The 26,862-nt window shown below is 36.2% G+C and overlaps 2 protein-coding genes and 1 long non-coding RNA gene across 4 annotated transcripts; all 3 read left to right on the top strand.

Annotated features, from left to right (window-relative positions):
• The first annotated feature begins 6,151 nt into the window (after nt 1-6,151).
• Nucleotides 6,152-8,016, top strand: LOC122311173 (protein SHI RELATED SEQUENCE 1-like). Its single transcript, XM_043125611.1, has 2 exons — nt 6,152-7,004; nt 7,356-8,016. Exons 1-2 carry the CDS (start codon nt 6,743-6,745, stop codon nt 7,700-7,702), a joined length of 609 nt encoding a protein of 202 aa, XP_042981545.1. The 5' UTR covers nt 6,152-6,742; the 3' UTR covers nt 7,703-8,016.
• Nucleotides 8,017-13,094: 5,078 nt separating this feature from the next.
• LOC122311725 lies at nt 13,095-14,312 on the top strand. Its single transcript, XR_006242851.1, has 2 exons — nt 13,095-13,228; nt 13,362-14,312. It is a non-coding gene; the product is annotated as an uncharacterized LOC122311725 (long non-coding RNA).
• An 814-nt stretch (nt 14,313-15,126) lies between these two features.
• LOC122309722 (V-type proton ATPase subunit a3-like) lies at nt 15,127-26,764 on the top strand. 2 transcript variants are annotated; one of them, XM_043123317.1, is made up of 18 exons: nt 15,128-15,547; nt 16,636-16,680; nt 17,607-17,726; nt 17,810-17,917; nt 18,570-18,680; nt 18,786-18,959; nt 19,703-19,840; nt 20,853-20,960; nt 21,065-21,172; nt 21,310-21,458; nt 22,121-22,274; nt 23,208-23,368; nt 23,461-23,667; nt 24,062-24,245; nt 24,354-24,437; nt 24,547-24,743; nt 25,936-25,995; nt 26,310-26,764. In XM_043123317.1, the coding sequence occupies exons 1-18, from the start codon at nt 15,401-15,403 to the stop codon at nt 26,512-26,514; spliced, it is 2,460 nt and encodes an 819-aa protein (XP_042979251.1). In that variant the 5' UTR covers nt 15,128-15,400; the 3' UTR covers nt 26,515-26,764. The 2 variants fall into 2 exon arrangements, with proteins under 2 accessions (XP_042979252.1, XP_042979251.1); XM_043123318.1 differs by lacking the exons at nt 25,936-25,995; nt 26,310-26,764 and adding an exon at nt 24,909-25,876 and having other exon boundaries at nt 15,127-15,547.
• The last annotated feature ends 98 nt before the right edge of the window (nt 26,765-26,862 follow it).

Below are 26,862 nucleotides of genomic sequence, written 5' to 3'. Positions count from 1 at the left end.
ACTGATTTATTCATACTTAAAATTTAAATTAACACTGTTTTTAATAAAAATCTACTTTTTGACCAATCACATCACATTAATACACAGATTAATACATAATTATACTTGTAACTATATTTTTCCTTCTTCATAAGCCTAGCCAAAAAGTCTCTAAATTTTATGCTCTCACCTCACTCATCTTTTATATCTTCTATCATATTTTTACTTCTAATATTTTGACACCACACATCTTAACTTTCCTTCTTTACCCTTTATCTTTCTCTTTTTTTTTTTATTCTTTAATAATTATCTTTTAATTAGCTCATCCTTAAAAACCATTTTGAACCATGTGATAATTTACAAAGGCAATGTTTGACAGACTTTTTTACCAAGTAATCAAGTTGGTGATTACACGTGGTCCTGGACTCAAGACTCTGCTGGAAAACCCCCACCACGCTTCTTCAAATCTGCCACAACCTGCACCACAATGCATTTCAACGGTAATGCTATCTCCTTTGGCATTACCACCACTGACATCATGATTCGTGCTGCCACTACCACTTCCACGATTGCTCAGCATCCCCCGCCCTTAAAACCTTGACGACTGTACTATGAAAGACATCCATAGTGTCTAATTCCGTATTCATGCTGCCTCCACCACCGGACCTGCATTGAAAGAAAGCTCTGACACTGTTCAGACAGTGAATCAGCCAAAATTGTGTCACTTGTATATCTACCATTGAGTTCGAGGCTCCAGGCCATGGTGGACCTTCTAGTTCTAGGATATGTTCCAGTTGAAGTTGTTCATGTTTCTAATTCTGACAAAAACAACAGTAAATATTTATATTCATTCTATACGCGTAACATGTTTGAAGGAGCCATTGGGCTGCTTTGTTGTTTGGTTTATTGTCGATGTCATGACTGTCGGGACTCAGAGTACAGTTAGGAGACGAAGAGACATCATCTCGGGTGGGAGGAGATACTTCGGTATTGTTCGGTCAAAATGCCACCTACCTGTTCGAGCTTTTGCTCAAATGGTGGAATTCACTGTCATTCATCGGTTGGTCTGTCGTTGTAAAATCAATTTCATTCATTTAAGTGGATCCCTTCCCCTGCCATTAGCATATATGACTTGGTAAGTTAGTTATCACCATAATTCCACACAACTCATGTTTGGTGAAATAATTCATGGTATGCAGAAAAAGCATTTTGTCTTTATCGATCCAAACTCATCAAATCAAGAAAAATATTGCTTAATAAATTACGCTGACAAAATGGTTATAACCTTCTTTAGCTGATGATTTTACGCAATCACTGTGAAAACTATTATATACTAATCAACTCGTCTTATTTTGTTATTTTAGAACTATTCATAAATTCTTGATTTTTTTCCAAAAAATAATAATTGATCAGACAACACAATATGACGAGAGAATCATGAAATCGTAGACTAATATAATTAATAATAGAGTAAAGTTACGGTCATCGAGTCGGGATCCAAATTTAAGTCTCGATAAGTGTATTTTATCTTTTTTATTTATTTTATTTATATATATATTTAACATTGTTAAATATTTTTTTAAAAAAAATCATAACATAATTTAAAAATATTTTCTTAACCACTATGTAAAAAAAAAGAAAATTGTATCGGGATCCAACTTCGATGGATTTAGCATTTATGTTAATAATGTATAGCATAGCGAAAAAATTATGAAAATACCAGGGAGCCCGTTTTGGGGTTCCCGTTTAGTGTTCTTGTTTGACGTATAAAGGCCACTTGGCATCTGGCTTTTTTCTTTTTTCCTCACATTTGCCTAAACCAGAGTACTAGTTCCACCTAATCCAACTGATGAACTTTCGAGAAACCTCTTCAGCTCGTCTCTGAGTTACCCCTTCGGATGAGTCACAGCATCGCGTGCCTCCTTCATTTCAAGCTTCCGTAGCCAGCAAGTGGTACTCTATTTGCTGTGGTTCTCAGTTGCATCTCCTCCACCTAGTTAACCACCAAGCTTCACCACTGTCCAGCCCCACCTTCAGCCGCCACCTGCATGAAACCAACTCTGTTTTAGCTCACCCAAAGCAAAGCAGCTCCTCTACTGTCACCTACATCCAGCCATGCCGTATCGGTTTCCCTCACGCTAAGTTGTCCTCCATCGCCACCGTTGACTAGCCTAGCCACCAATGATCCGTCGCCATTGTTCCTAGCCATGCCGCTACGTTATGGCAACCCCGCTCTATCATGGTCGTTTGCATTTCGTCTCCTTCACGGTGGGACTAGCATTTTCCTAGATCTGAACCTCGAAACCCTCGACATGCTCCCCTCCATCGTCCTCCAAACTACAAGTCTTGGCTAATTACAAGTCAGATTTCATTCTAGGTAATGCATACTCTGCATACAGGTAATCCAAAAAAAATTATAAAATTATACGTAATGCTTACTTTTTTTTTAAAACATCATAACTTGGTTTGAGAAGACTTTGGATACCACCTACACCATAGTAAGAGTCTGCTGGGCACCACTTGCGTGCAAAGTTGGCTACCAGTTCAACCACATCCTCCCCTCCATCGTCCTTGAAATGGGTCTCTGTTGGGGGTGATTTTGGAGGGAAGATGAAATGGGCATCTGTCGGGGTGGAAGACCAGTAGGCATTGGGGGAAAAAAAACCAAAAGAGAAAAAAGTCAAGTGGTGTGTCTACGTTAAGTGGACTTCAAAACGGAAAGAGCAAGTTGTATCCCTTACATTACCCAAAAATTATTAGAAAACATTCTCCTTTTTTTGTTCATTATGTTTGAATAGCAATGTTACATACAGTCGTGAAATTACAAATGCCGCGTAAATATTTTGAAAAAGAGTGGGGTCCACGATTAAAAAGTTAATTTTTTTTTATGTGTGTCCCATATTAATTCATTTTTTTCAAAGTGACTGCACGCTGCTTGCACAATCACAATTACAAATATCATTTCTCATATTTGAAATATCGTTATTAGATCTGTTAAAAGTTCTCAAAGGTGAAAAAGGTTGCAAGCACGTGTTTCCAATTTAATTTAGTTAAGTTAATCAAGTTGGATGCATGGTGGAAGTGATATTTGAGCTCATACAATTTTATGTAAGAAATAAAGTCAATAAGGGATTCGAACTCCTAAGAGAAAGATGGCTCACACTTTTAATAGGAGATGAACTTACACTCTTAAAAAAAATGTTTCACAAGTCAAGTTAGACTCAATCACTTAAATGAAATAATCTCTATAAATAACCTACAGAAGATAACAAATATGAGACTTGATTTATTGGCTACTTTATACATTTACTCTCATATTGCTATACTGACCTTGGCATTAGAGTATCCCCAGGATAACCAATGCCGCTCATTTGTTCGTTGTATATTATACGTATGGTTGGTGGTAGTGCCGGAACCAGAAATTTGTTTTAGGGAAAGACAAATGAAGCTAAAAGTATAAGAAGATGTCTTTTATTTTATTTCTCCACAAGTTTTTTTTTTTGGTATAAAACTATCAAATAGTAAGATCTAAAATAAAATTCAAATACGCTTAATACAATCTATATATTAAAAAAATATATCATGTGTTAAGAATAATATATTATTGAAATAACAACAAAATATAAATAAATAATTTATTAGATCTAAATAATTTTGTAAATGTGGGCCAAATTAATTTTTTAGAGAGAGAATCAACACAAGATAAAATTAATATTATATTATTAAATAAAAAAATATTAATATATATATATATTTTTTCAAACTTTAAGGAGGGGTCATGGCACCCCCAAGGACTTTAATAGGTTTGCCACTGGTTAGTGGTGTGAAACATATTCTCAACGCATGTTTTAGAGTTATTTTGTTAAAGTAAAATCGGCTACTACGTACGTACTTATCTATGCTCTTGATATTCTTTTTGCTTTAACAACAAAGGCATTGGAGCAGTGCTTAAGCCCAAATATTTGCAAAAGAAGTGCATTGTCTCAGTTTGTGTCATTATGAATTGTGAAATCACACTTATTTTAAAAATTTAATATGATTTTTTTATTATTATTTATTTTATATCTTAATACTTATATTTACGTGTGGGTCAGACTCCTTTTTAACGGATAGTTCAAAACTTAAAATATTTAATTAAATAAGATAAAATGTAGGGTCAAATTCTGAACTCAAGACTTATGTTATAATATCATATAAATTTATCACTTATCTTAAAAATTTAAAGCGATAAAAAGATATAGATTTTAATTTCAGCACGCGAGTGTTTGGGTTTAGGATATCTCTACTAGGAATATTAATGGTTAAATTAGAATATGTGGTTTCACATTTTTATAAAACTGATACTCGGATTTCGATGAATCCTTAAGTAGACATGTCAATCAAATTTTCATTAGAGAATTAACGATAGATTATGTGCCAGGCTTTGATTGGTTAATTATAAATGCGTGACAACAATGTACGGATGCTGCTTATTAATCACGACGTTAACTTTTTAACAGTAAGATTAATAAAGATACTAAATTATGAGTTTCTTAAATTTCAAAGCTCGTATTATAAAAACATAAAAATCAAGTACTCATATTACAAGTTGACGGATTAAAAACTTTGCAATAATTAGCGCAGGATTTCTATGATGTTTTTTTTATTTGATAAAAATTTCCATGATGTTTGAACTTCGAAGAGTGTCGTCAGGTTACATCTTCTTATAAATAAACTTAGATACTCTAAATGGCATATTCCATGTCAATCATAGACTGATTTCAACGCATGTTCAAACATTTAAAAAAAAAAAAAAAAACCTTCATTTCAAACAATATTATAATAAATATTCACTCACTCTGTGCTTTGTCTTGGTTTTTTAACAAAAAACTGACGATGACATAGAGCTAGGAGTCTTAAATTGTCGAGAGGTATATATATATATATATATAATATTCATATAGGATGTCATATCAGTATAAAAAATATATATAATATATAGTACCTTTGCCATTTTTCTGTATCTTCTCTTAGCTTCTTTCTAGCTAATAATCGTACTAATGATCTGAACCATGTAACACATGTACGTAGAAAGTTCCCAAGGAAATAGGGAATATAACATCCAATTAACGTGTAATTTGTTTACACCGGTTAAGACAAATCTTGCACATTATTCTCGTGATCATATTCTAAAGCCGCTTTTGAATATTGTCGAATGAAGCTTTGCACCGGACTTCTGTTCACATGATTATGAAGAATACGTTGGTCATGCTAAGGTAATTAGAACCATCGATCTTATATTGTCTCAATCAGTAGGCCGAAGTTAATTACATTATGTAGTGTAGGCAAAATGATATTGAGCTATCAAAAGATCGATCGATCAATGCCACAAGCTAGCTATAGTGGCCGCGCATGCATTTAAGTCGCAATTAACAGTACATGTACATGACCACCTTGATCACTTTCCGCCTTGTAACTAGTGAAGAGACGGCAAAATGAAAGTGGGTTTTTTACGCACCTTGAGGCTTGAATTTTGCCAGGTTATTCGCATTGATTAGGTTCATCGATCAATATTGCGTGATCTACCACTGATCTGTACACAGTTGAATTTCCGAAAAACTTGCTAATTTCCGTCGGGACAAGCAACAACCGAAAGCAAACAGCAGAAAAGATTTAATGTTTATTATTAGTATCTTTACTAATGATGTCGCGTGCCACGTTGCGACAATAAATGTTTGAAGCTCGAAAAAGTTGAATTTATATTCATGCGCACGGAAGAGATGGGGTTGGAGAAGGGCATCTGAAACCCCAAAAACTCACCCCAAAGGCGGGATGTCTTCAGGTGGAAGGACGAATATGAAAGCTGTCACTTAGACTCACAGGGTCACAGTCGCAAGGCTCGGTTATTTACAGAGTACCCGATCAGCATAGACTGTACTACATTTTGACTAGAGTTCTAGACATGTTACTGTGTACTTTGTACCACTTTTGTGATATAATTTTGACTCATCGGACTGTTGGGATGGATTGCCCAGATCAGGAGAGGAGGAAGGAAAATATTCAGATGAACTGCTCACAGAGAGAGAGAATTAAAAAAACCTGTCTAGATGAACTGAGATCCACTACGAACCTGTTTAGATAAATTAAGATCCACTACGCCCCAAACAGAAGTTGGTGTGATGCTTAGGTACAATTTTCTTACACTTACACCCCAACAAACACACACACACACCCCACAATCCATTGGACTATTATCATCATTATGGTCTTGATAAATTTTTCATTTACTTTTTCCTTCTTCTTCTTCTTTCTTGTTCTTCTTTCTTGGTTTTTTATGCTGGGTAAGAGTACAAAGAGTATCGTCCGGGGTGGGGATTTTTACTTGATACTAGCTAGATAGAATTGGTTTGGCGGCGTTGCAATGGTGTAATTCTTCTTTTTTAACTCCTGAACATATATTCTTTTGAACAATAATTCATAATTCACTTAGAAGTGTCTGCAAAAGCTGCATCACGAGCGCAAAAGTGGTCGAAATGAGCCACAAATCCAACGACAAGACTGAAAAATAACACTGATACCGTCGCTTCCACCACCACAGCAACGCCGCCGCCGACACCACCAGCTACGATAATCTTGTCCCTCAAAAATATATTAGCGCACGATAGAAATACCCTTTAGAGCTGCCTAGCTTACTTTTAGAAAAGGAGGAGGAGAGGCGAGGAGAGAAGAATCAGGAGAAGCCAAAAAAGAAGGGGATGTAAAAGGGCGGAGTTAGCGAAAAAGGATGATGATGAGGCAAGGGGGAGGAGGAGGAGGAATAGGGGGTTCAAGGTGCCAAGACTGCGGGAACCAAGCCAAGAAGGAGTGTGAGTATATGAGGTGCAGGACTTGCTGTAGGAACAAAGGGTTTCAGTGCCAAACCCACGTTAAGAGTACTTGGGTCCCTCTGTATAGGAGGCACCAGAGGCAGCAACAGCTTGCAGCTGTTCTTCCACAGCACCTTCGAGGACATAACCCTAAAAGGCACAGACAAATCACATCTTCAGGTACTGTTTACACACAACAAAAGAGATCCATATAGATTTATACTTGAGAAAGAGACTTGAGAGTGAGAAAGAGATCGGTATCGTTTGCTTGCTTTGCGATGAATATGACTTGAATGATAACCCTAACATTTTCTTTTCCTACACTCTACTGTTAGAATCTAATTCTGACAACACATATATATTGATGTGGGGAGACTGCCTTTTATATATATCTTCTTTCTTGTTTGGTAATATTTCATTCTCTGGTTCTTTCTTTCTTCTCTCTTTTATATCTTTCCTCTTTTATAATTCAAATTTTTGGTGTTTAATTTTGGTTTTGCACTTCATATTGTCGGGGTTTTATTTATTCAGGGTCAGATGAAGCAAATTTTCCAGCCGAAGTGCACACCGTGGCTACATTCTCTTGCATCCGGGTGAGTTCTGTGGACGATGCAGTTGCTGAATATGCATATCAGACTAGTGTGGAAATTGGAGGGCATGTATTTAAGGGCATGCTCTATGATCAAGGCCCTGAAAGTCGTTACGCTGCAGGAGAGAGCTCCTCCCTTTCACTTCAGCCTGTAAATGCTGCTGCCCTAGCGCCTGTCACTACCATTAATTCAGCTACTGCAGAACCATTACATCTTCCAATATGTCCCTTTCCCTTTACTGCTAATTTCATGCCCGGTACGCAATTTCTTCAGCGCCCAACATCTTAGATCAATCACTCTATTTTTGCTTCTTGGGAAAGAAGAAGAAAAATGAGAGGAAAAGCTGTAAAATAGCTTCCTTTTTTAGCCATTAAATATTATATATTAGAACTGAAAACCAAATTAAGTGGAGGGGATGAAATCATCGAACACCCATTACTTCTATCCCTAGCTCTTTCTATCCCTCCTCTCCACAAGTTTGCATATTGTGACCAGCTTGTTCTGGCTAGCTAGTATATATATGTAGCAGTACTGCGCGCATATGTGGAACTAGTAATAAATATAAAGGAAAGCTGCAAGGGAGCTTAATATTATTATTTCAATACATGGTATACATCATACTGTTTCCATCCTGCAGGCAGGCTTCCAATAGGGAATTCCCTTCTCCTCTTTGAAGTTCAGTCAAGTTTTACTAATTAACTAGTTGTTGTTTATGAACTTTGAATTAACCAATCTTTTCCCCTTTTTATAACCTGCTTAAAATTCTTAGCCGACTTGAAGCAATGTTCAGAGAAATCCATACGTACGATTAAACTCACACATAAAACACCTAATTATTACATAGAGATGAACCGAACGCATGGATGTGAGTAGATCGTGATTATACGGCTACTCTTTACTCATTTCAGTTGTCAAATACATTAAGTGGAGATATGTTCAGAGAGCTTTAGGTCATTATCTTCAGACTGATTTACTTCATTTTTCTCTTCATCACGGACTTCCCTAATTAATGTTTGTCATTACAAACTAGCACATATAAAAAATCTCGAAGGGAAGTTCTGTAGATCACCAAAAACTTCAGCAGATGGGAAATTTCACTATGCATTATCATATTTTCTTGCTTAATTCGCGCTTGAAACGCACACCTTGATTATTTATATATAAGGCTAAGAAGTTGAGGGGAATTAATCTGTATATATAAGTGTGTATATATATATGTATGCATGTATGTATTTATAAAGCAGAAGCTAACGCTTCAAGTTGAATATTTTTAGGAATTATGCAAACAGGCCAGACTACTAGATCGCATCTTATGAGTTTAGATCATGTATAGAGGAGAGCACTATATAAATCTCACTGTTAGTTTTTTATGCTAAAGAGACATTGACACTTAGGTCTAGGAAAAGATTGATACCCACAACAACACTAACTCTGGAATATATCCTTTGTACTTGAAAGATAGAGCTTGGTACAAAAGTCATTATGTAGTGATTCTGTTGATCATCATGATGAGCGTTGTTGCATCTACAATCGACCTCCCTAAGAAGCCCAGCTAAAATAGAATATCACTGTAAGCTGTGAGGTTCCAGGAGACTTGCCGGCCACCTACAGATCGACTTTAGTCATATAAATAATTCTTTATTTGAAAGTAGGCCAGAGAATAGATTTCCATAGGAATAACATATAGTCATGAGCAAACTGGATGCGAAAAAGGATCAGATATATATATGAGTGGGGCACTCAATAATATTTTCTTTAGATCAGCATGTGGGTTGTGAAGTTTTTGGGTTAAATTAATATACTAGCTAGTAAACTTTGTCCAGAAAGCATAGCTTACATTGAAATGCTGCATATATACATTGTACACTGTCCTAAAAAGGTGGTGAATAGACGGTGCTTCATTAAAGGGCAAAGGCTAGAAAAGAAAGATCAACACTTTTAGTACATATATTTTTCTTTTACTTTGATTTCAATTTTCAATAGTTTGAAATTGAAATCTTGAAGTTGAAATGGGGGTGCTTCTCTCAGCTTTCATCTCAAGTCATATTTTTTCAAATCCGTCCTCCCCTCCAATCCCTTCGATCTTTATGGTTGTTTGTGGCAATTGCTCAGCCATAAACTTAATTTTTGCTTTTCAGATGTCAGTTTTACAAAGCCTGTCCTAGCCCAGCTGGTTATATATAAATGCTTTAAACTTATGGCTCATCTATTTCATTAGATAGACACAGAATTTTGGCCAAAAGGAAGCATATAATACAGAAAGAGTTTATTTGATTTTATTTTTTTGCTAGTAATTCTTGTAGTGATATGGAGCACTCATCATAAATTGGAACTTCATCTGATCCACCAACAAATACAGTTTGAACTTGAAAATTAATCTTTGATCGATTAATTTCATAACTCTGTGTGTGTGTGTGTGTGTGTATTTATATAAGAGAATTACCTTCTACTTCTCGATCTTTTCCCTTTTGTAGTTACTGGTTTTAAAGTGGTCCAAAAGGATGCTTTGGCACTTCATGAACTACAATATTAGTGGGTCAATCTTCAAGAACGTATGTATAACATTGCACGAGTGACCGTCTAGCAGCTACTAGCTATTATGGATCGATAAATATTTACGGATATATATATGATAGATCAATGAAACAGTTAATCAGTCGCGCAATGCATGTGCTGCTGCTGCTCATCTAATCAATTTAGTATACTTAGCTACATGTTTCTGGGCTTTACGAGAAAGCTGGAAAACCTACTCATGATGCTAGTAGTTTTATCTGAGATCGATGCAGGTACGGACGTACGTGCATCGTTTCATGGGGTACTGCTTACAGTTTTAACTTAATTCATTAATTTTTTGACCTTGTTATTTCGTATTTATTACTGGAGATTTAAATTAGGTACGCCATGACATTTTAATCAAGTTGCTGGAGATAACCCCATTCATCATCCGAGGATATATATATATTTTTTGGTACGTATTATAAGACACAGGATGCAGCAAAATGGTCTTTCACAAAATCCACGAAAGTCATATATATAATATGTGCTTATCATCGTATATTTCACCGAGTCTTCAACACTTCCGGAGTGATGATTTTAACATAATAATTAATATGGTTAGGACTTATGTTAGTTTCCTTGTTAATCTTCTCGATCGATCGCAGATGAAGTTTGCAGATTTGTTTTAATAATCGAACGCGTGAATGCGGTGCTTGCAGAAAGAATCATGTCATTAAAGGTTTAAAACCCTAGCCAAAAAGAAAAGAAAAAGAAAAAGAAAGGGAAAAAGAAAAAGAAAGTTGTGAATGCCGTCTTGTCTTTTAAACGTGTACGTAATATGTTCATTTTCTCAGTTTGAAGATTGCAAGATTTCCAGGTGAGGAAAAGTACTAATTCCTGTCAACCTAGCATCTAGTGGTAGTGGTACTACTACTATATACGACTTATGTTTAACTCAATCTCTTTTCGTGTTAAGGTCCTGCATTATTACATATATACTTACTATATATATATATAGCTAGTATGTATATATGTATCAGCATGAATAAATTAAAAGTGCAAACGCAGTTTCTAGCGCTAAGGTGGATTAATTAAATAATAATCATGCGCGCTTCTCATTTTTGGGTAGAATATGAGAAAATTGTTTGTCTCGCATGGGATTGTAAATAAACCAGTTTGTTCGATAGCCCGCTCAGTACTCGCTCGGTTAAACTCGAATCGAACTCGACTCGTAAAAAAAAAAATTCGTTCGTGAAAGCAGATATTCGCTCAATTTGTAAATGACACATACCTGATAAAACTCGACTCGACTCGATTAAGCCTCGTTTAGGTTCGCTTGTTTATGCTCGAGTCGACTTGTTAACTCGACTCGATTAAAATTCATTTATATATTGATAAATATATACATATACCTATTGCATGCATATATATTAGTTAATAATATAAGAATATCATTTTTATAATTAAATATATAATATGTATTCTAATTACTTATGTCTATATAGTAAATATATTTCTAATTAAATTATTATATTTTATAATTTGTATAATAATTAGTCGATACAATTTAATAATTCCATATATTAATATGTGGAAACCATATATGAAATAGATATATGTTATCATATTAATTACTGTATGTATTAATAATATATATGTAAGCATATAATATATTGTTATTTAGGATAAATACCAACGAGTTAGATATTAATTATTTATAAAATGTATAAAATTTTATAATTTAATAGAGGTTCTACTTGTTAGTTGTATAAATTTAATATTAGTTCTTTTATTTATTTATTTAATTTATTAATTATTAAATCTTATTATAAATAAAAATAATAATTTGAGCTCGAGCTTGACTCGATTCGAACTCGTTTATGCGATTTTAACTTATTGAGTCGAGGTTAGACAAAGAATTAAAAAAAAGTTTTAAATTTAGACTCGTGTATTTTAAATCGAGCTGAGCTCGACAAGCTAAAAATTGGCTTGGCTCGACTTGGCTAGATTACAACCATAATCTTACAGAATTAAGATTGTGCCAATGGCAAGCATGCCTTACGGGGAGATCATTATCATGTTTGTCTACAGGGAGATGGTCAACAATTATACACACACAGGACACACGACACATGACATATTGAAAGAATTTCTCATGTCATGGCCTGCAGTCTTGAGAAAACACCAATAGTCTTCCTCTTTTGGATCTTTTTGATCATCTCAGAACCACTTTTATTTTTTTCCCCATAAAAAACATGGAGGAAATTTGGATCACAGTCTTCATTCATTGCTCATGAAGATCTCTGAGCTAGCTGCTAGGAGCGAGTGTGTAACTTTACTGAGCCACCTTTTCTTTTATCGTACCATCATTGGCATCTAGCCAGTTTATCTTATCCTTAGCTACAATGATTGATCGTGGAAAAGCGATATGTGTCGGTACAAGTTTTAGGGCCCCGACATCTGCTTGCAGCTTCGTGGATCGAGTACTTAATCATGTAAAAGCTATAACATTAATGTAACGTGATAATGCTCCTGATTTTTCTATATATGTTGCCTCTGATAAGATCTAAGGGATGGGTATTTATGCTCTCTCTAGCTCGTCCTTTACATGGAAACCTCTTGATACCATGTTATTATTCCCCTGGCCTTGACTCCACGACAATTTGAGCAAAAAGCTGTTGACTAATTTACATCATGTTTTCTATGCAATAATGTTCGTGTCGCACCCATGATCAATGGCTTTGCTTTTAATTGATAGGTTTTGAAGGCGAGCCAGCAAACAAGATTAGGTTGGCAGAAAGTAGTACTGTTGATAACTTTATTTCATTAGGACGATTGTAGGCACATGTTGGCGAGACCATAACATCATTAGCTCTCAACGACAATTAAAATCTATTTGTGTGTCTGTTTATTGATACGCTTGGCTAACTACTGATCATGCCGAAGCTTTTCATGGATTAAAACAGGTCCATTGTACGTAAATGATGTGTTTACACGAGAATAACCAAATTGCTGAGCCAAATATCAAAACAATTAGCCTACTGAGTTGGGCTTGATTGAGCCATAAGAGCCTTTCCCAGCAATTTGGTTGGGCTTTTAGCCTTTTATAGCCCAACGTTTCCGTTTTCGCCTATTATAATTGATATAAAATAAATGCCCAACCAATCCTTACCCAAAAAGAAAGCCCATCACTTTTATCATTGCATCTTCCCGCCATCACTTTCTGGTCCTCAACTGAGTCATCTCCAATTCCCACAACGATATCTCTTTCTCTGGCCATGGGTTCCGATTCGTGATCTCCCGCCAACTTCAACAATGGTCACTCTCTCTTTCATTGCATATTTACATTTGTATCGATATATACATATATAATATACCAATATGTATGTGTGTCAGTGTGTATCTTGTTTGATCTTCTTTGATGAGAAATATTTTGCCCTAATCTTCGCAGGAACATAATCTCCCAATGAATCGTACTCTAGGCCGAGTGCCAACGCGTTCTCCTCCCTCATCGGTGACTCCATGAAGCGGAGGTGCTGTCGATCCTTTACACCTCGGCAATCACCACCCCGCCACTTCCGCCGCACCAATCCTAGATAGCCATCAAAAGAGTTATCAAATTCAAGGCGGATTCACTTGATGTCGATGCAGACGATCTGTTATAGTTCGACCACGATCCCGATTTGTACACCAAGATGGTCGGGTAATCGCTTGAGCTTCTTGCGATTTTCGAATTGTTTTGATGAATACGGTGGGCCGAATCAACTCCTCGTCGAGAAGCACATTCAAACTCGGAGTACATGTTCAACATGGTTAATGGATTGGATACTCGTTTATTGGTTTTAGTTGTGACATAGAAAGGATTATTATCTGTTGTGTTATATTTCTTCGCATGATAACCGAACACCTGGATGCAAGTAATGTTCTGTAGTTGCTGGACGAGTTGAAGAAGAAGATCTCTGGTAGTGCAGTTGCAAGCGAGGGATTTGTTGACATGCATTGACGTACGGTGACTGTGAAAAGAATATGATTTGAGGGGAAAGACAATTGGAAGAAATGTAGTCCATTATCGAGGTCTAGTAAAAAACTGACCTGCTTACTGAAACCGCTCCGGAAATGCTACCGACATGGCTTTGCGGTTTTATTCACCTAAAGATATCCCAATCCCACATATTTGGCTAATTAAAGCATGGAGTGTGGGAGAGATAAAGTACTTCTGTCGGATTGGATACCAGTGTGGTCCTTTTAAATGCTTTCAAGTAGTACGTAGTTCCTTCCGTCTTTATTAATATAGCTGACGGTACAAGTACTGTGTTCCTTGATATGAAATTATGGATGTAACAGTGCAGTACTTATTGTTTCACTATCTGAAAGCAGACTCCATTTTTAACATTTGAAGCTATATCCGGTGTTACAGTACCTGCACTTGAAATTACTAAATTCGGTGCTCTACAGCCTCTACCCCCCGAGCCCAGTGGAGCATGATATATCATGCATCAACAAGTCAGATACCGAACCTGGCACCACGTGTACAATATTGTCTACAAAAAATAATTGTTGCCACAACTTGTCTCGTTTTTTGGACTCCTTTTGGTAAGGCTCATCTTCTGCGAAGTTTCATCCTGTCTAGTGCCTTCACTTCGCATTAGGCGGTGCACAAAAGACACTGACGAAATTACTCGCGGGGGTTCGTTGAAAAAATATTAGTTTTTTTTTTTTCCCAACAAAATCAAAAAGAAAATGCGTCTTTATTTAGAAAAATTTTATATACTATATTATTATTTCACTTTCATCCCATTAAGTAAGATACAATACATTTATCAGCATTAAATAATTTATTTATTACATCATTTTTTATTATTTAATGATGATAAATATATCATATCTTATTTAATAAGATGAAAATAAGGTGAGAATGTGATGTATTACATTATTCGTTTATTTATTATATGAAAAAAGATTCGTAATCTTACAATTCTTTTACAATTGGCAACTTTACATTAAATTGAGAGTAATTTTGTAATATTAATTTTTTTAATAGAATAATATGATTTTATTGATTGTTTTGAAAATAAATTATAAAATAGTTATAAAAAGAATTGTAACTGCCGTTACTCTTACAGCTAATATCCTATTTTTAGTCACTAATTTTCCTTTTTAAGAAAACCGGTGATGAATTGAATCATATTGTCCAAGGCAAAGGGCAAAAGGAAATTGCTCGACACCGGGTCCGACCACTATACCCTTTTTGTAGCGGTTGTACAATTATCAATATCAATAGAATGAATACGTGAAAATTCGAGACACAGTCAGAGGCGCAGGCTCAGAAGCGCAGGCTCAGAAGCAAACAAAGGACATCTCTACACCTCGTGTGGGTTTCGAGACTCTTGACACTCAGATCGATCTATCACTACTTCCTTCTCTGTGGCTCTCGCTGAGAGAGAGAGAGAGAGAGAGAGAGAGAGAGGCCATCTAACTGTTAAGTGAGAAATGGGAGAGGCCCGAGGTGGGTGTTGCCCGCCGATGTATCTGTTCAGGTCGGAGCCGATGCAGCTGGTCCAGCTCATCGTCCCCATTGAGTCCGCTCACCTCACCGCTTCCTACCTCGGCGACGTTGGTCTCCTCCAATTCAAAGACGTCCGTACTCTCCCTCTCTTTCTTTCTCTCGCCACTTCTTTTTCATTTTTCATGTTGATTTCGGTTCGGACAAACACTAGCTTTGTTCTGTATATCCGGGGTATCTACAATTGACTTCGGATTAGTGGTGGCATTTTTCTTTCGGGGTTCTGCTGAAGTTTTATATGATTTTGAATTCTTGTGAGTATTCGTGGTTTTTAAATGATCAAGGAGTGAGGTTGATTGCGGAATACTGTAGGAAATGATTAGTTAATCAGCGCAGTTTAGAGTGAAATTCACTGTATCCATTGTTCGATTTAAGTTTGTGTGAATTAGTGTGCAATTGTCCGTTGTTTTTGTTCCCCCTTCATTTTTATTGATTCAATACTAATATGATCAATTATGTACATAGCACATGTAGTGTGATACAACATCAATCTAAGTAGCTCTTTTTTTTCTTTTTTCTTTTTCTTTTTTCTTTTTCCTTTTTAATTTTTAAATAAGTAAGAAGATATTTTATTGATATAAAGATAGGCATAACCCAAGTAGACAGGAGGTATACATGTGATCACACCTATATGGGAACTAGAAATTGTTACAAGGAAATCATGGAAGCTGAGACCATTTAAGTAACTGTTTTTTTAATAAGTACATCAATCTAAGTAACTGTTTATCCTTGAAAATGCCGATGACGCTGTTTCCAGGTATTATAGTTCGTTTGGTAGCAAAAAGAATCTGTGATTTCTTTAATTAGCTTCAGGAATATCCATTATCTCAAGTGCTTGGTAGTCAGTAGGCTGTACATTTCCATTTATAGGATTTGAGTTTTGAGAAATACAAATTTAGCAATCACTCGAGAAAATAGAGACTCCATATTGTTAAGCCTATTAAGGAAGTCATGGAAGAAGTTCAAACAGGAGATAAAGATGTTAGAGAAAGATGGAGCAATTTCTTTCTATGTTAGAGAAAGATGGAGCAATTTCTTTCTTTGTATAACCATGCATCTGTGTAGGTGCATAATGTAATTGTGTTTATTAGCATATTGATTTGATATTCTCCAGCTTAATATGCATTCCCTACCTAACGTTTCTTGCATATCAATCTTTCAGCTGAATGTGGAGAAGAGTCCATTTCAGCGGACTTATGCTGCTCAGGTATACATCTTCTACAATATACAACTGCAGTATATACTTGCACTATGGAAATCATCCTCGTATAGTTTGTTTCTGTGCATATCACTTTCACATTAAGTTAAAATGCATGTGGGTTCTATTGTCTTGGAGTATGTTGCTATAATTTCCCTATAACGGTTGCTTACACTGATATAGAAAAGAAAGAAGAAAATTTGAACGGGGCTACTACAGCCTAGAACAACGTAAAGTTCTATCTGCTACTGTGTGCTGTAAAGGTTATTATCATCCTTGGTCATGTTAGTGTCACCCTACTAGGCTGCTACCATTTAATTTGGTCAAATCCTATCAGGGAGACGTGGATTGAGCGGTCGGCCCTTCATTCATCTTTTTCTCTATTTTGTGGTAACCCGAGGTACTATGGTTGATGGTCTTGCTGGTTTGCAATGGTTTGGGTAATTTTTTGTGGGCTTGAGGATTTGGTGTATTATTGTGGGTTAGAGGATATGACATAGGACGAAATAGATAGTTGATCTGACTCTGCTGATCTGAGTCCTAGTGAAGCTCATACATGTGTGTATTTCCTGTGACACTAAAAGAGATTGATTAATCAAATCATTAATCATTTGATTTTGTAAAATCTGTGGCTTTATAGTTGATAGTGAACCGTTTAATAAAATACATCTAACATAATGTATCTTAGTTAGATGAAGATGATGTTAGCTGTATCTTATTTTGTTTACCTATTAAAAAAAAGGTTTCATCTGACAGTACCCTCTTTGGCAAAAAATAATAAAGCGCATCTTGCAAGATGTACAAAATACCCTGTAGCTATATACAAAATTCATATGATTTTAATTTTTTTTATAGTTTTAAATTTTTATACATGTTGACATTGTGCCGTCAAATTTATTTTGTGGTATATTTACCGATTCATTTTTTGTTTGAAGATTAAAAAATGTGGGGAGATGGCACGTAAATTACGCTTTTTCAAGGAACAAATGCTGAAGGCAGGCTTTTGCTCAAAAAAGTCTACAGCACAAGTTGATATCAATTTGGATGATTTAGAGGTACATTGGTATTCTCAATAGCTGGCTAAAAATGGTTTTATAACTGTGCCTTAAGTTTTAACCCCTCTCTGTGTGCGCGCCAGGTAAAACTAGGTGAACTTGAGGCAGAGCTGGTGGAAATAAATGCAAATGGTGAGAAGTTGCAACGCGCTTATAATGAACTAGTGGAATATAAGCTTGTTTTGGAGAAGGTACATTGTTTTTTTTTGCTTCGTTAATCAGTATATTAAGATGGCAATTGTATTCCCTTTTATGGTAATGGAAATGGCTCAAACAGTGTGATCTGTAAAAGTTGCTTGTCTAGCAACATGGGCCAATGGCCTTTGAGCCAAATGACTGGTGTATTAGATATGGAGGAGGAAAAGAAGGGAGGGAGGGCGGGAGAGCTGGTGGTTTTTTAGGTGTTGGGGGGGGGGGGGGGGTGCAGAGTATTCAAGAAGCATAACTGAGGCCTTTAATTATCATTGATTGACCCATTACATGAGACATGCACTGTGCACAGTTCCCACCTGTTCATGGATTGCAGCTAAGAAAAGTTGCAAAGGGGCACATATATATTCCTCAGATTGTAGATTATTGTAATCACATAGGTCTAGTGACCACCCATGTTGCCATGTACATTTGATCAAGGTGTTTGATGCCGAGTCTTAAATTTGTAGATGTCCCCAGTATTATTACTCAATATTTAAGAATATCATGTTCAATTAGTTCTATATTCCAATTAAGCAGCACGCAGTATTCATTTTTTTCTCTTTCTATTGTGTTTTTTAAAAGGATGTTTGTCATTGTGATGTAAAGTTGTAACAGATGATAATAAAAAAATCAAATATTATTTTCTTCCAGGCTGGCGAGTTTTTTCACACAGCTCTCAGCAGTGCCACAGAACAACAAAGGGAGTATGAATCCAGCCGGACTCATGAAGAATCCTTGGATACACCTTTATTATTGGATCAAGTACAGGCTTAAACTTACAAGCTTTAACTACTGGTTTATTTTCTTAGCACTACTATTACCTATTATTTTACTAGATGAGATTAAGCTTGCTCGACTATTGTGAAGGAAATGTCAACTGACTCATCCAAGCAAGTTAAGTTGGGCTTCATCACAGGCCTTGTTCCTCAGGAAAAGTCTATGGCATTTGAGAGGATTATTTTTCGTGCTACCAGGGGTAATGTGTTTATAAGGCAAGTTGTAGTTGAGGACCCTGTGACAGATCCAGTCACTGGAGAGAAGGTAATGATTTTTTTCTTAATTTTCCTATTTTAGTAAAGATTGAAGGCAAATGATAATTATTAAATTTAGTTTATGACAGTTAAAACCTCTCTTCAAGTTTGCTGTCTTGGATGGATCCAAAAAAGTCGTTTTCTTTTTTTTTTTTGGTATATTTTCTTAGTACCTGTTGTATTCTATCTTAATTTACGAGATAGTGTTTGCGCCCTTGACCGATCTTATTAGCAGTTTATGTGTAGAGGCAGACACTATCTTCAGCTACACATGACACGTTCAGACAAATGCCCTTATATCCCGCTTGTATGGAAATATGCAATTGATTTTCCCCTGAAGTAGATGAAAAATTATTTTTATTCTTCTAATATGATCCATGAGTGTTTCTGTGGAACACCAGAACAAAAGTGTGCACTTATCTTGTAATATGTGTCCTCTGATTTCATACTTTTTTGTCTATTACAATCTGTTTGGGTACTGCACTAGCAGACTCTTGATGCTCAATGACAGTATAGCCCAACTTACAGGCACCCATACACCCACATGCACACATGTAAGTTTCAAAAGTGAGGGTTACTCTTCCTTCTTCTATATGGCTTATCATATAATGCACTAGCGTTATACCTGAGATCATTATTTTGTAGATGAGCATCAGTGAGCTGTGAACTTTTAACTCAAAATTTGTTTTCCCATCACTTCAGTTTTCTGTAATACAGTTGGATTTATCTCTAACTTGGAGTTTTTATGTGTAGATTGAGAAGAATGTATTTGTGGTTTTCTACTCCGGAGAAAGAGCAAAGAACAAGATTCTTAAAATATGTGAAGCTTTTGGAGCAAATCGTTATCCTTTTGGCGAGGACTTGGGTAAACAAGCTCAAATGATCACCGAGGTATGCCTATTTTTTGCTTGGATGATTTGACATCATATCTGGGAGAGAGTATTTTTTTCCCAACCTTGGTCACACTGTAAACCTTTTTTTGTTAGACCTATATGGACATCTGGGTCATAAGACCCAGATGTTCATAAGATACCCTGATTGCATGCAACTGGTTAATCTTAGATTGAAGTACCAAGCTCACAATTGTGGTTGTTATCAGATAGTAGTAAAATAGGATGGTTCTTCCCCGCAACTATCTAAGATCATTAAGCTTTGGAGGTTGGCTACATAATCTGGTTTAGAGGAGCTTTCACCATTTTGCTGGCATGTGATCATTTTCACTGATATAGCCTTTCTACTTTAGTCACAAGTGCTTTAAAAGAAGAAAGTTAATTTAGGTTTTTAAATAGTATAACATAAAGTTGGTGAACAGAGAATCTGGATTTTTAGTGTTGAGCTTGATTAGAACTTGTATCTAATAAATAGTTCTTACATCTGTCTAGGTTCCTACTTAAATATTTGGCATGCTTGTCTGAATGGTTATCTTGAGGGAGACATGGCATGACGTGTCCTTGCCATTTGGATCAAAGGTATCATCCTTTGATCTTCTCCCTTCCCAAAAGTTTGCACGATCCTTGTCATGGTTGTTGGTCCACCTTTGCTATCACCCACGCCAAAATCACAGATCTTCTGTCATAGAAGTTGGCCCCAGTGTTTTTGGCCTAGAACACTATTGTGTATAAGTATAAACATTATGGCTAATATTCTGGTACTACAGTTATTGGATATGAGAAAAATCATTTTCTATGCTTTACTCTTGCCCAATCTTTTTAGGGGATGATTGTGGGATTTATATCCTGAAAACAATATTCCAAGAAAATTACACCTTTTTAGGGGATGATTGTGGGATGATTGAGTATTGGAATGAAGCATTTGCATCCGTTAAGTAACGAATGGGTCTACAAGACTTGCTCAGTCACACTTCCTTGATATTATCTTATGCATGTAACTATTTTAACTTTAGGTTTCAGGAAGACTCTCAGAGCTGAAGGCTACTATAGATATTGGGCTGCTGCAACGAAACAATTTGTTGCAGACAATTGGAGATCATTTTGAGCAGTGGGACACCTTGGTCTGTTCGGATCTTCTTATGCTCAGTGAAGTTTATTGATAATGTAGAATTAATTTGATGTGGGCAGTTTTGGTTTTTTAACAATATTCCTTTAACTTATGAAGGCGAGAAAGGAAAAATCTATATATCACACCCTGAATATGCTTAGTCTTGATGTGACAAAGAAGTGTCTTGTTGGTGAGGGTTGGAGTCCTGTTTTTGCAACAAAACAGGTATTCTTTCCCCTCCTACTTTTATGGTTGTATTTACTATTATTTGGACCAACATCCATTGGAATTTGCTGCCATGATGTATGGATGAAATCTTATATCTAGCTGCTCAAAACAATATCTGGTGTTGCCTATTGCAGATCCAGGATGCATTGCAGAGGGCAGCGTTTGACTCTAACTCCCAAGTTGGAGCAATTTTCCAGGTTTTGCAAACAAAGGAGTTACCGCCTACCTATTTTCGGACAAACAAGTTTACTTCTCCTTTCCAAGAAATTGTTGATGCATACGGGTGAGTTCCTTTTTGAAAATATGTTCACTTATTCTGTATTAATAGCTGAAAACTGTTGATGATTGAAAGATGTGGGGTGGATGCTGAGTGCCTGCTCACAGAAATGCGTATAGCAGCTTACTACCATGAAGTCAACCGAATTCAAACTATTGATTTTTTGTTACATCTGTTTAGAATTTCCATCTGGGGTTATCTTTAGACAGGTATGCGTAGGTGTTGCTCTTGTATATGTCTTGTCTATGAGGGCTATGCTTACTTTTCTGCTTAATGAAGCTCAGCCAAAATTGTCATTCGTGTCCTGTGTTGGAACATTTTAATTTTTAGACACCATATCCATGTCTCCTTTACTGATATTCAAAGTACATCATAAAATAGCCCTGTTGTAGGTAACTGAATAATATGGAAAAGACTGTTTCCTGTCCTCTTTTGACATCTTCCCCCTCCCTTTCATATAAAGCATTTTACTCAATGACGTGTTAACCATTTATGGAGGGCATTTGTAGAATTAATGAATCGCATTTATTATTAAATGGAAAAAGACGATAAAAAAAAATAGGTCTATGTATGCTTGTATTTAATTAGTCTGTTAGATTTTAGTTAATGCAACTCATTTTGATGGAGATATAAATTGTGCTAAATTTTGTTATTCCATTTAAATGCAGGGTGGCTAAATATCAAGAAGCAAACCCTACTGTATACACTATCGTAACATTTCCATTTCTTTTTGCTGTCATGTTTGGTGATTGGGGGCATGGACTATGCTTGTTATTTGCAACATTATTTCTAATAGCGAGGGAGAGGAGATATTCTAGTCAGGTAATCTTTAGAATTTTATCAAGATAGACTTTTAAAATAGAAACCAAACAGGCCTGTATAACCTTGTATTACGGATCTCCATTTCTGGTATAAAATCATATTCTGCTCAGCAAAGGGATAACAAACGGATATTAATCTTTTTCATTAGGGTCTGTGTACCTGTATTATGTCTATCCTTCTTTTATTATGTGCTTTAACCCAGGAACATTTTCAAATCAATTTGAAAGTCACTGTGTCATTCAATGCGTTATTCTGTTTTTGCCCTGGGTCTGGTAATTACCGTTGCACTGGGAACAGATATTGGGATGGGATTTTTGGCAATATGCTGAAGTTTTGTCTCGGTTACATGACTAATTTTGCCATATTGCTGTAATCAACATTCACACCCTCTCCCCTAACCTTTGTATACAGATTTACTATGGAATAGCCTGGTTCCTGGAGAAGAAATTCTTCTTATATCATGCTTTTTTTTTTTTTTTTTTTTCACTGTCACATTTATGCTTATACTAGGTGTCTTTGACATCTTGTAGGCATATTATACCCTTCTACATGCTAGCTTGTGTGTCAGTCAATGTTTTGGCATGGGTTAGTCCGATTGAATATGTAGTTAGGTTGCACCTTTTTGCACTTTGTAATAAATATTTCTTAAATATATAAAAAAAATATTTAATTAGTTGTGGAGCTGTGTCAGGCATAATAAATATATACATGTGTACGATATATGAATATACCCATACATGGCAGAGTATTGATTTCGTGTTTGATAAACGACATCATCTTGCCATCTTTTTCATTTGGATATGTTTGATGTGCAAACTTCCACAAAGCCCAGTCTGTAGTCATCTTTTGCTCAAATTCCTTTCTGGTAAATTTGCTTGTAAAAAAATATCTTTTTGTTAATATCTAGTAAATCAGTATTCTGCTAATTTGCAGAAGCTTGGAGACATTATGGAAATGATGTTCAGTGGTCGTTACTGTATTTTGATGATGGCACTCTTCTCAATCTACACAGGCTTGATCTATAACGAATTCTTCTCTGTCCCATTTAAGCTTTTTGGCCCTTCGGCCTATGCTTGCCGTGACCTTTCCTGCATGTAAATTTCAAACTCTCAGAGTGCATTGTACTGTATGTTGTCAGCTCTTTAAGTTATATTTGATAGTCTAAAGCCCTTTTTTTTTTTGGCAGAGATGCCACAACAGTGGGCTTGATTAAGGTGCTCCCCACTTACCCATTGGGTGTAGATCCTGCATGGCACGGTAGCCGTAGTGAGCTACCATTCCTGAACTCTTTGAAGATGAAGATGTCAATCCTTCTTGGGGTAGCTCAGATGAACCTGGGAATCATATTAAGCTATTGTAATGCCAAATTCTTTCGGAATAGACTGAATGTCTGGTAACATTCTGCTCTATATGATTTCATAGACTGAGCCTGTGCTAGTTTCCATAATTTGCTTGCATCCATTTTGAGTTCCTAGTTGTTACTAGGTGTACTCCATGTTACTAGGTGTACTCATTCTTATAAAAAAATAATGTTTTTCTTTAATGCTTTATTCCATTGTTCAATTGGAATAGATTTTACTGGGGTAATATTCATGACTTTATTGTACCCCTAGACATTTTGGTAGGTGTTGCTCCTGTATATCTGTTGTGTACTTGGCCCATGCCTATTTCTCTCATCGATAAAATTCTTGTTTACTGTTAAAAAAAAAAAATATACCTGAGCGTTATTGAATAAATCTCTGCTGTTAATTTTAACTTACATTTAGCTGCATTATGCATCATTCCAGGTTCCAATTCGTTCCCCAGATGATTTTTTTAAACAGTTTGTTTGGCTACCTGTCCATTCTCATCCTTGCAAAGTGGTGCACTGGTTCACAAGCTGATCTATACCACATAATGATATACATGTTCCTCAGTCCCACCGATGATCTGGGTGAAAACCAGCTTTTTGCTGGCCAGAAGACAGTGCAGGTATCTCCCCTTCTAATATTTATATTTTTTTCTTAACTTCTAATTTTAATTTCTTTAAAAATAACACTGGTCATTCCTTTCATTTTTTTTCATTCGTTCCATTACCAGCTTGTATTACTATTACTGGCCCTTGTTGCTGTACCCTGGATGCTACTCCCAAAGCCTTTTCTTTTGAAGAAGCAACACCAAGATGTATGCTTGTAAATTTCCTACATTCCTGTTATTAATTCTCTTGCCCAATTATAATGCATCATTATATTTGTTTATATTTACTCTGGTTCTGATAGTTCTGTTACTTCAGCGGCTCCGAGGCCACTCATACACACTGCTCCAGGACACAGAGGATGACACCTTTCAGTTGGGGTCAAACCATGACTCACATGGTCATGAGGAGTTTGAGTTTGGTGAAGTTTTTGTACACCAACTCATACATACTATAGAATTTGTGCTTGGATCAGTTTCGAATACAGCTTCTTACCTTCGTCTATGGGCCCTGAGGTATGCTCTACAAACTTGAATTCTTGCATCAATCTCACCACTCATTGAAATCTATCTCTGTTTTTCCGTTAGTACATATAATCAGGCTATGATAATGGTGACCTCATTATCCTTATTATGAGCTTTCTCCTCTTTTGACCAATTTAAGACTCCTGTTTATAACAGCGACATGCCATCTCATCTTCCACATCATGGTGATCCACCGGGCTAAAGTTGTTTCAAAAGAAATGGGAACCTTTTGAGAGGTCATACTTATTGACATATCAAGCCATGAAACTTTTTTTATTGATCTATTGGAGTCAAGTTTGGCTTCTTCCCTTGTATAGGATGACATATTGGGAGCCTGTACCAAAAACCAAAACTAGCCTGACCTCACTTAGACGGAGATCTTCTGCCTCATGAATATTTGGTCATGTCCCACAAAGCTAGGTTGCTACCTTCCCATTGCATCCTTACTTGTGTGTTGTCAATCGTGAATGAAGGGGATCTTGATGTTCCATTGACACAAATGGGGATCCAATATGGAGGTGAGACAGACCTGTCAAGGCAGAGCTATTTGTTTAAACAACCATGTGAACCACCTTCAGGCCATTTTGAAGGAATATGTTGGTCAAATTTGACAGGAATTCTTGGTCAAGTATAGTTTGAAGAAATAGAACATCGTACCTTGGACTACGCATGTGACTAATTTTACACAAAGTTTTTGCACAGGGACATGTAAATAAAACAATTGTTAAATGATGAGGCACAATGTGCATATCCTGGACTGTGCCATATCTCCTTGAATCTCGAAGAGTGCATCACAACTCTGAAGAGGGCCTGGCCTACCTTCCTCTCATTCTCAAATTATCGTTGGCCTAAAAAGGGGGCCTGCCTGGATAGCTTTTTCCATAGATCTATGTGGTAGTGGTCAAGTTTATACTTAGAAGGTTTTAAACCAGGTCTAAATAAATTCACAATTAAAACAATGTGATAATTGCATGAATTTTAAATTCATAGGCTGGTTTTGCCCATCCAGTTCGATTTATAAACTCTACAAACAAATAGAACTTTTGCTGTGCTATATGTGTTCTTCACATATGCTCGCAGATGTGATTCGTAGTAGCCAATTTATTATATTTGCACTTGTATATTTTTTTTTTTTATCTGGAAACTAATTGTGCATTTGGTCTTGTTGCTTCAATTTGAACAGTCTTGCGCACTCGGAGTTGTCAAGTGTATTCTATGATAAACTTCTCCTACTTGCTTGGGGGTATGTTAAATTCATTTAATAATGATCTCTTGCTATTAACTAGTCAAATGTCAAAGGTCTTGCAGAGTCCACACTTTCTTTATTTTAACTCTTGGAATGTAGAGAGTAGCCCACCGACATTAATGATTGAAGTCATGCCCTATCCGGGTTCATTCCATTTCCTTTGTTCTGATCACTCGGTGGATTATTCCCTGCACTTAACAAGTTGTTGGACTGCATAGGATCAGGAGTCCCTTGGCAGTCTTGCTATATTATTGATAATGAAGGGGTTGAATGAAATTATAATACCTTGCATTACTTTGTATGTGTTACAGGTACAACAATATAATAATCCTTGTAGTGGGCATCCTCATCTTTATTTGCGCCACTGTTGGGGTGCTGCTTGTGATGGAAACTCTCAGTGCTTTCCTACACGCACTGCGACTTCACTGGGTAGAGTTCCAAAACAAATTCTACGAGGGAGACGGTTACAAGTTCTATCCATTCTCATTCACATTGTTTGATGATGAAGATGAATAAGGCATTGGATCAATTCTTATACTCTGTTGAAAAGAATGGAAATCGTAGGTATGATTCTCCGTTGATTCTTTCATTTGGGACACGACAGGATGGGGTGCATCTAAAATAGGGTTTGGAAGTCTTTTGCAGAGAGCACCTCCCAGTCTGGTTGTTTATTTGTCACTGAAGGAATAAATAGCTTATTCTTAGTGACCTTGAAATAAGAATATTCAAACAAGCTTCTATTTATATATGATAATTTTTATTTTTATTTTTAAAAGTGATTATTTATCAGTTAACATTGTAGAGTCTATACTTTCTTTTTTCCTGCTGTAAAACGGCGGTGACCTCCCTACTAGATGTGATGAC

This window comes from Carya illinoinensis, chromosome 5 (genome assembly GCF_018687715.1).
Source record: "Carya illinoinensis cultivar Pawnee chromosome 5, C.illinoinensisPawnee_v1, whole genome shotgun sequence".
Taxonomy (NCBI): Eukaryota; Viridiplantae; Streptophyta; class Magnoliopsida; order Fagales; family Juglandaceae; genus Carya; species Carya illinoinensis.
The sequence above is the reverse complement of the archived record's forward strand: the minus strand, read 5'-3'. Positions and strand labels throughout refer to the sequence as shown.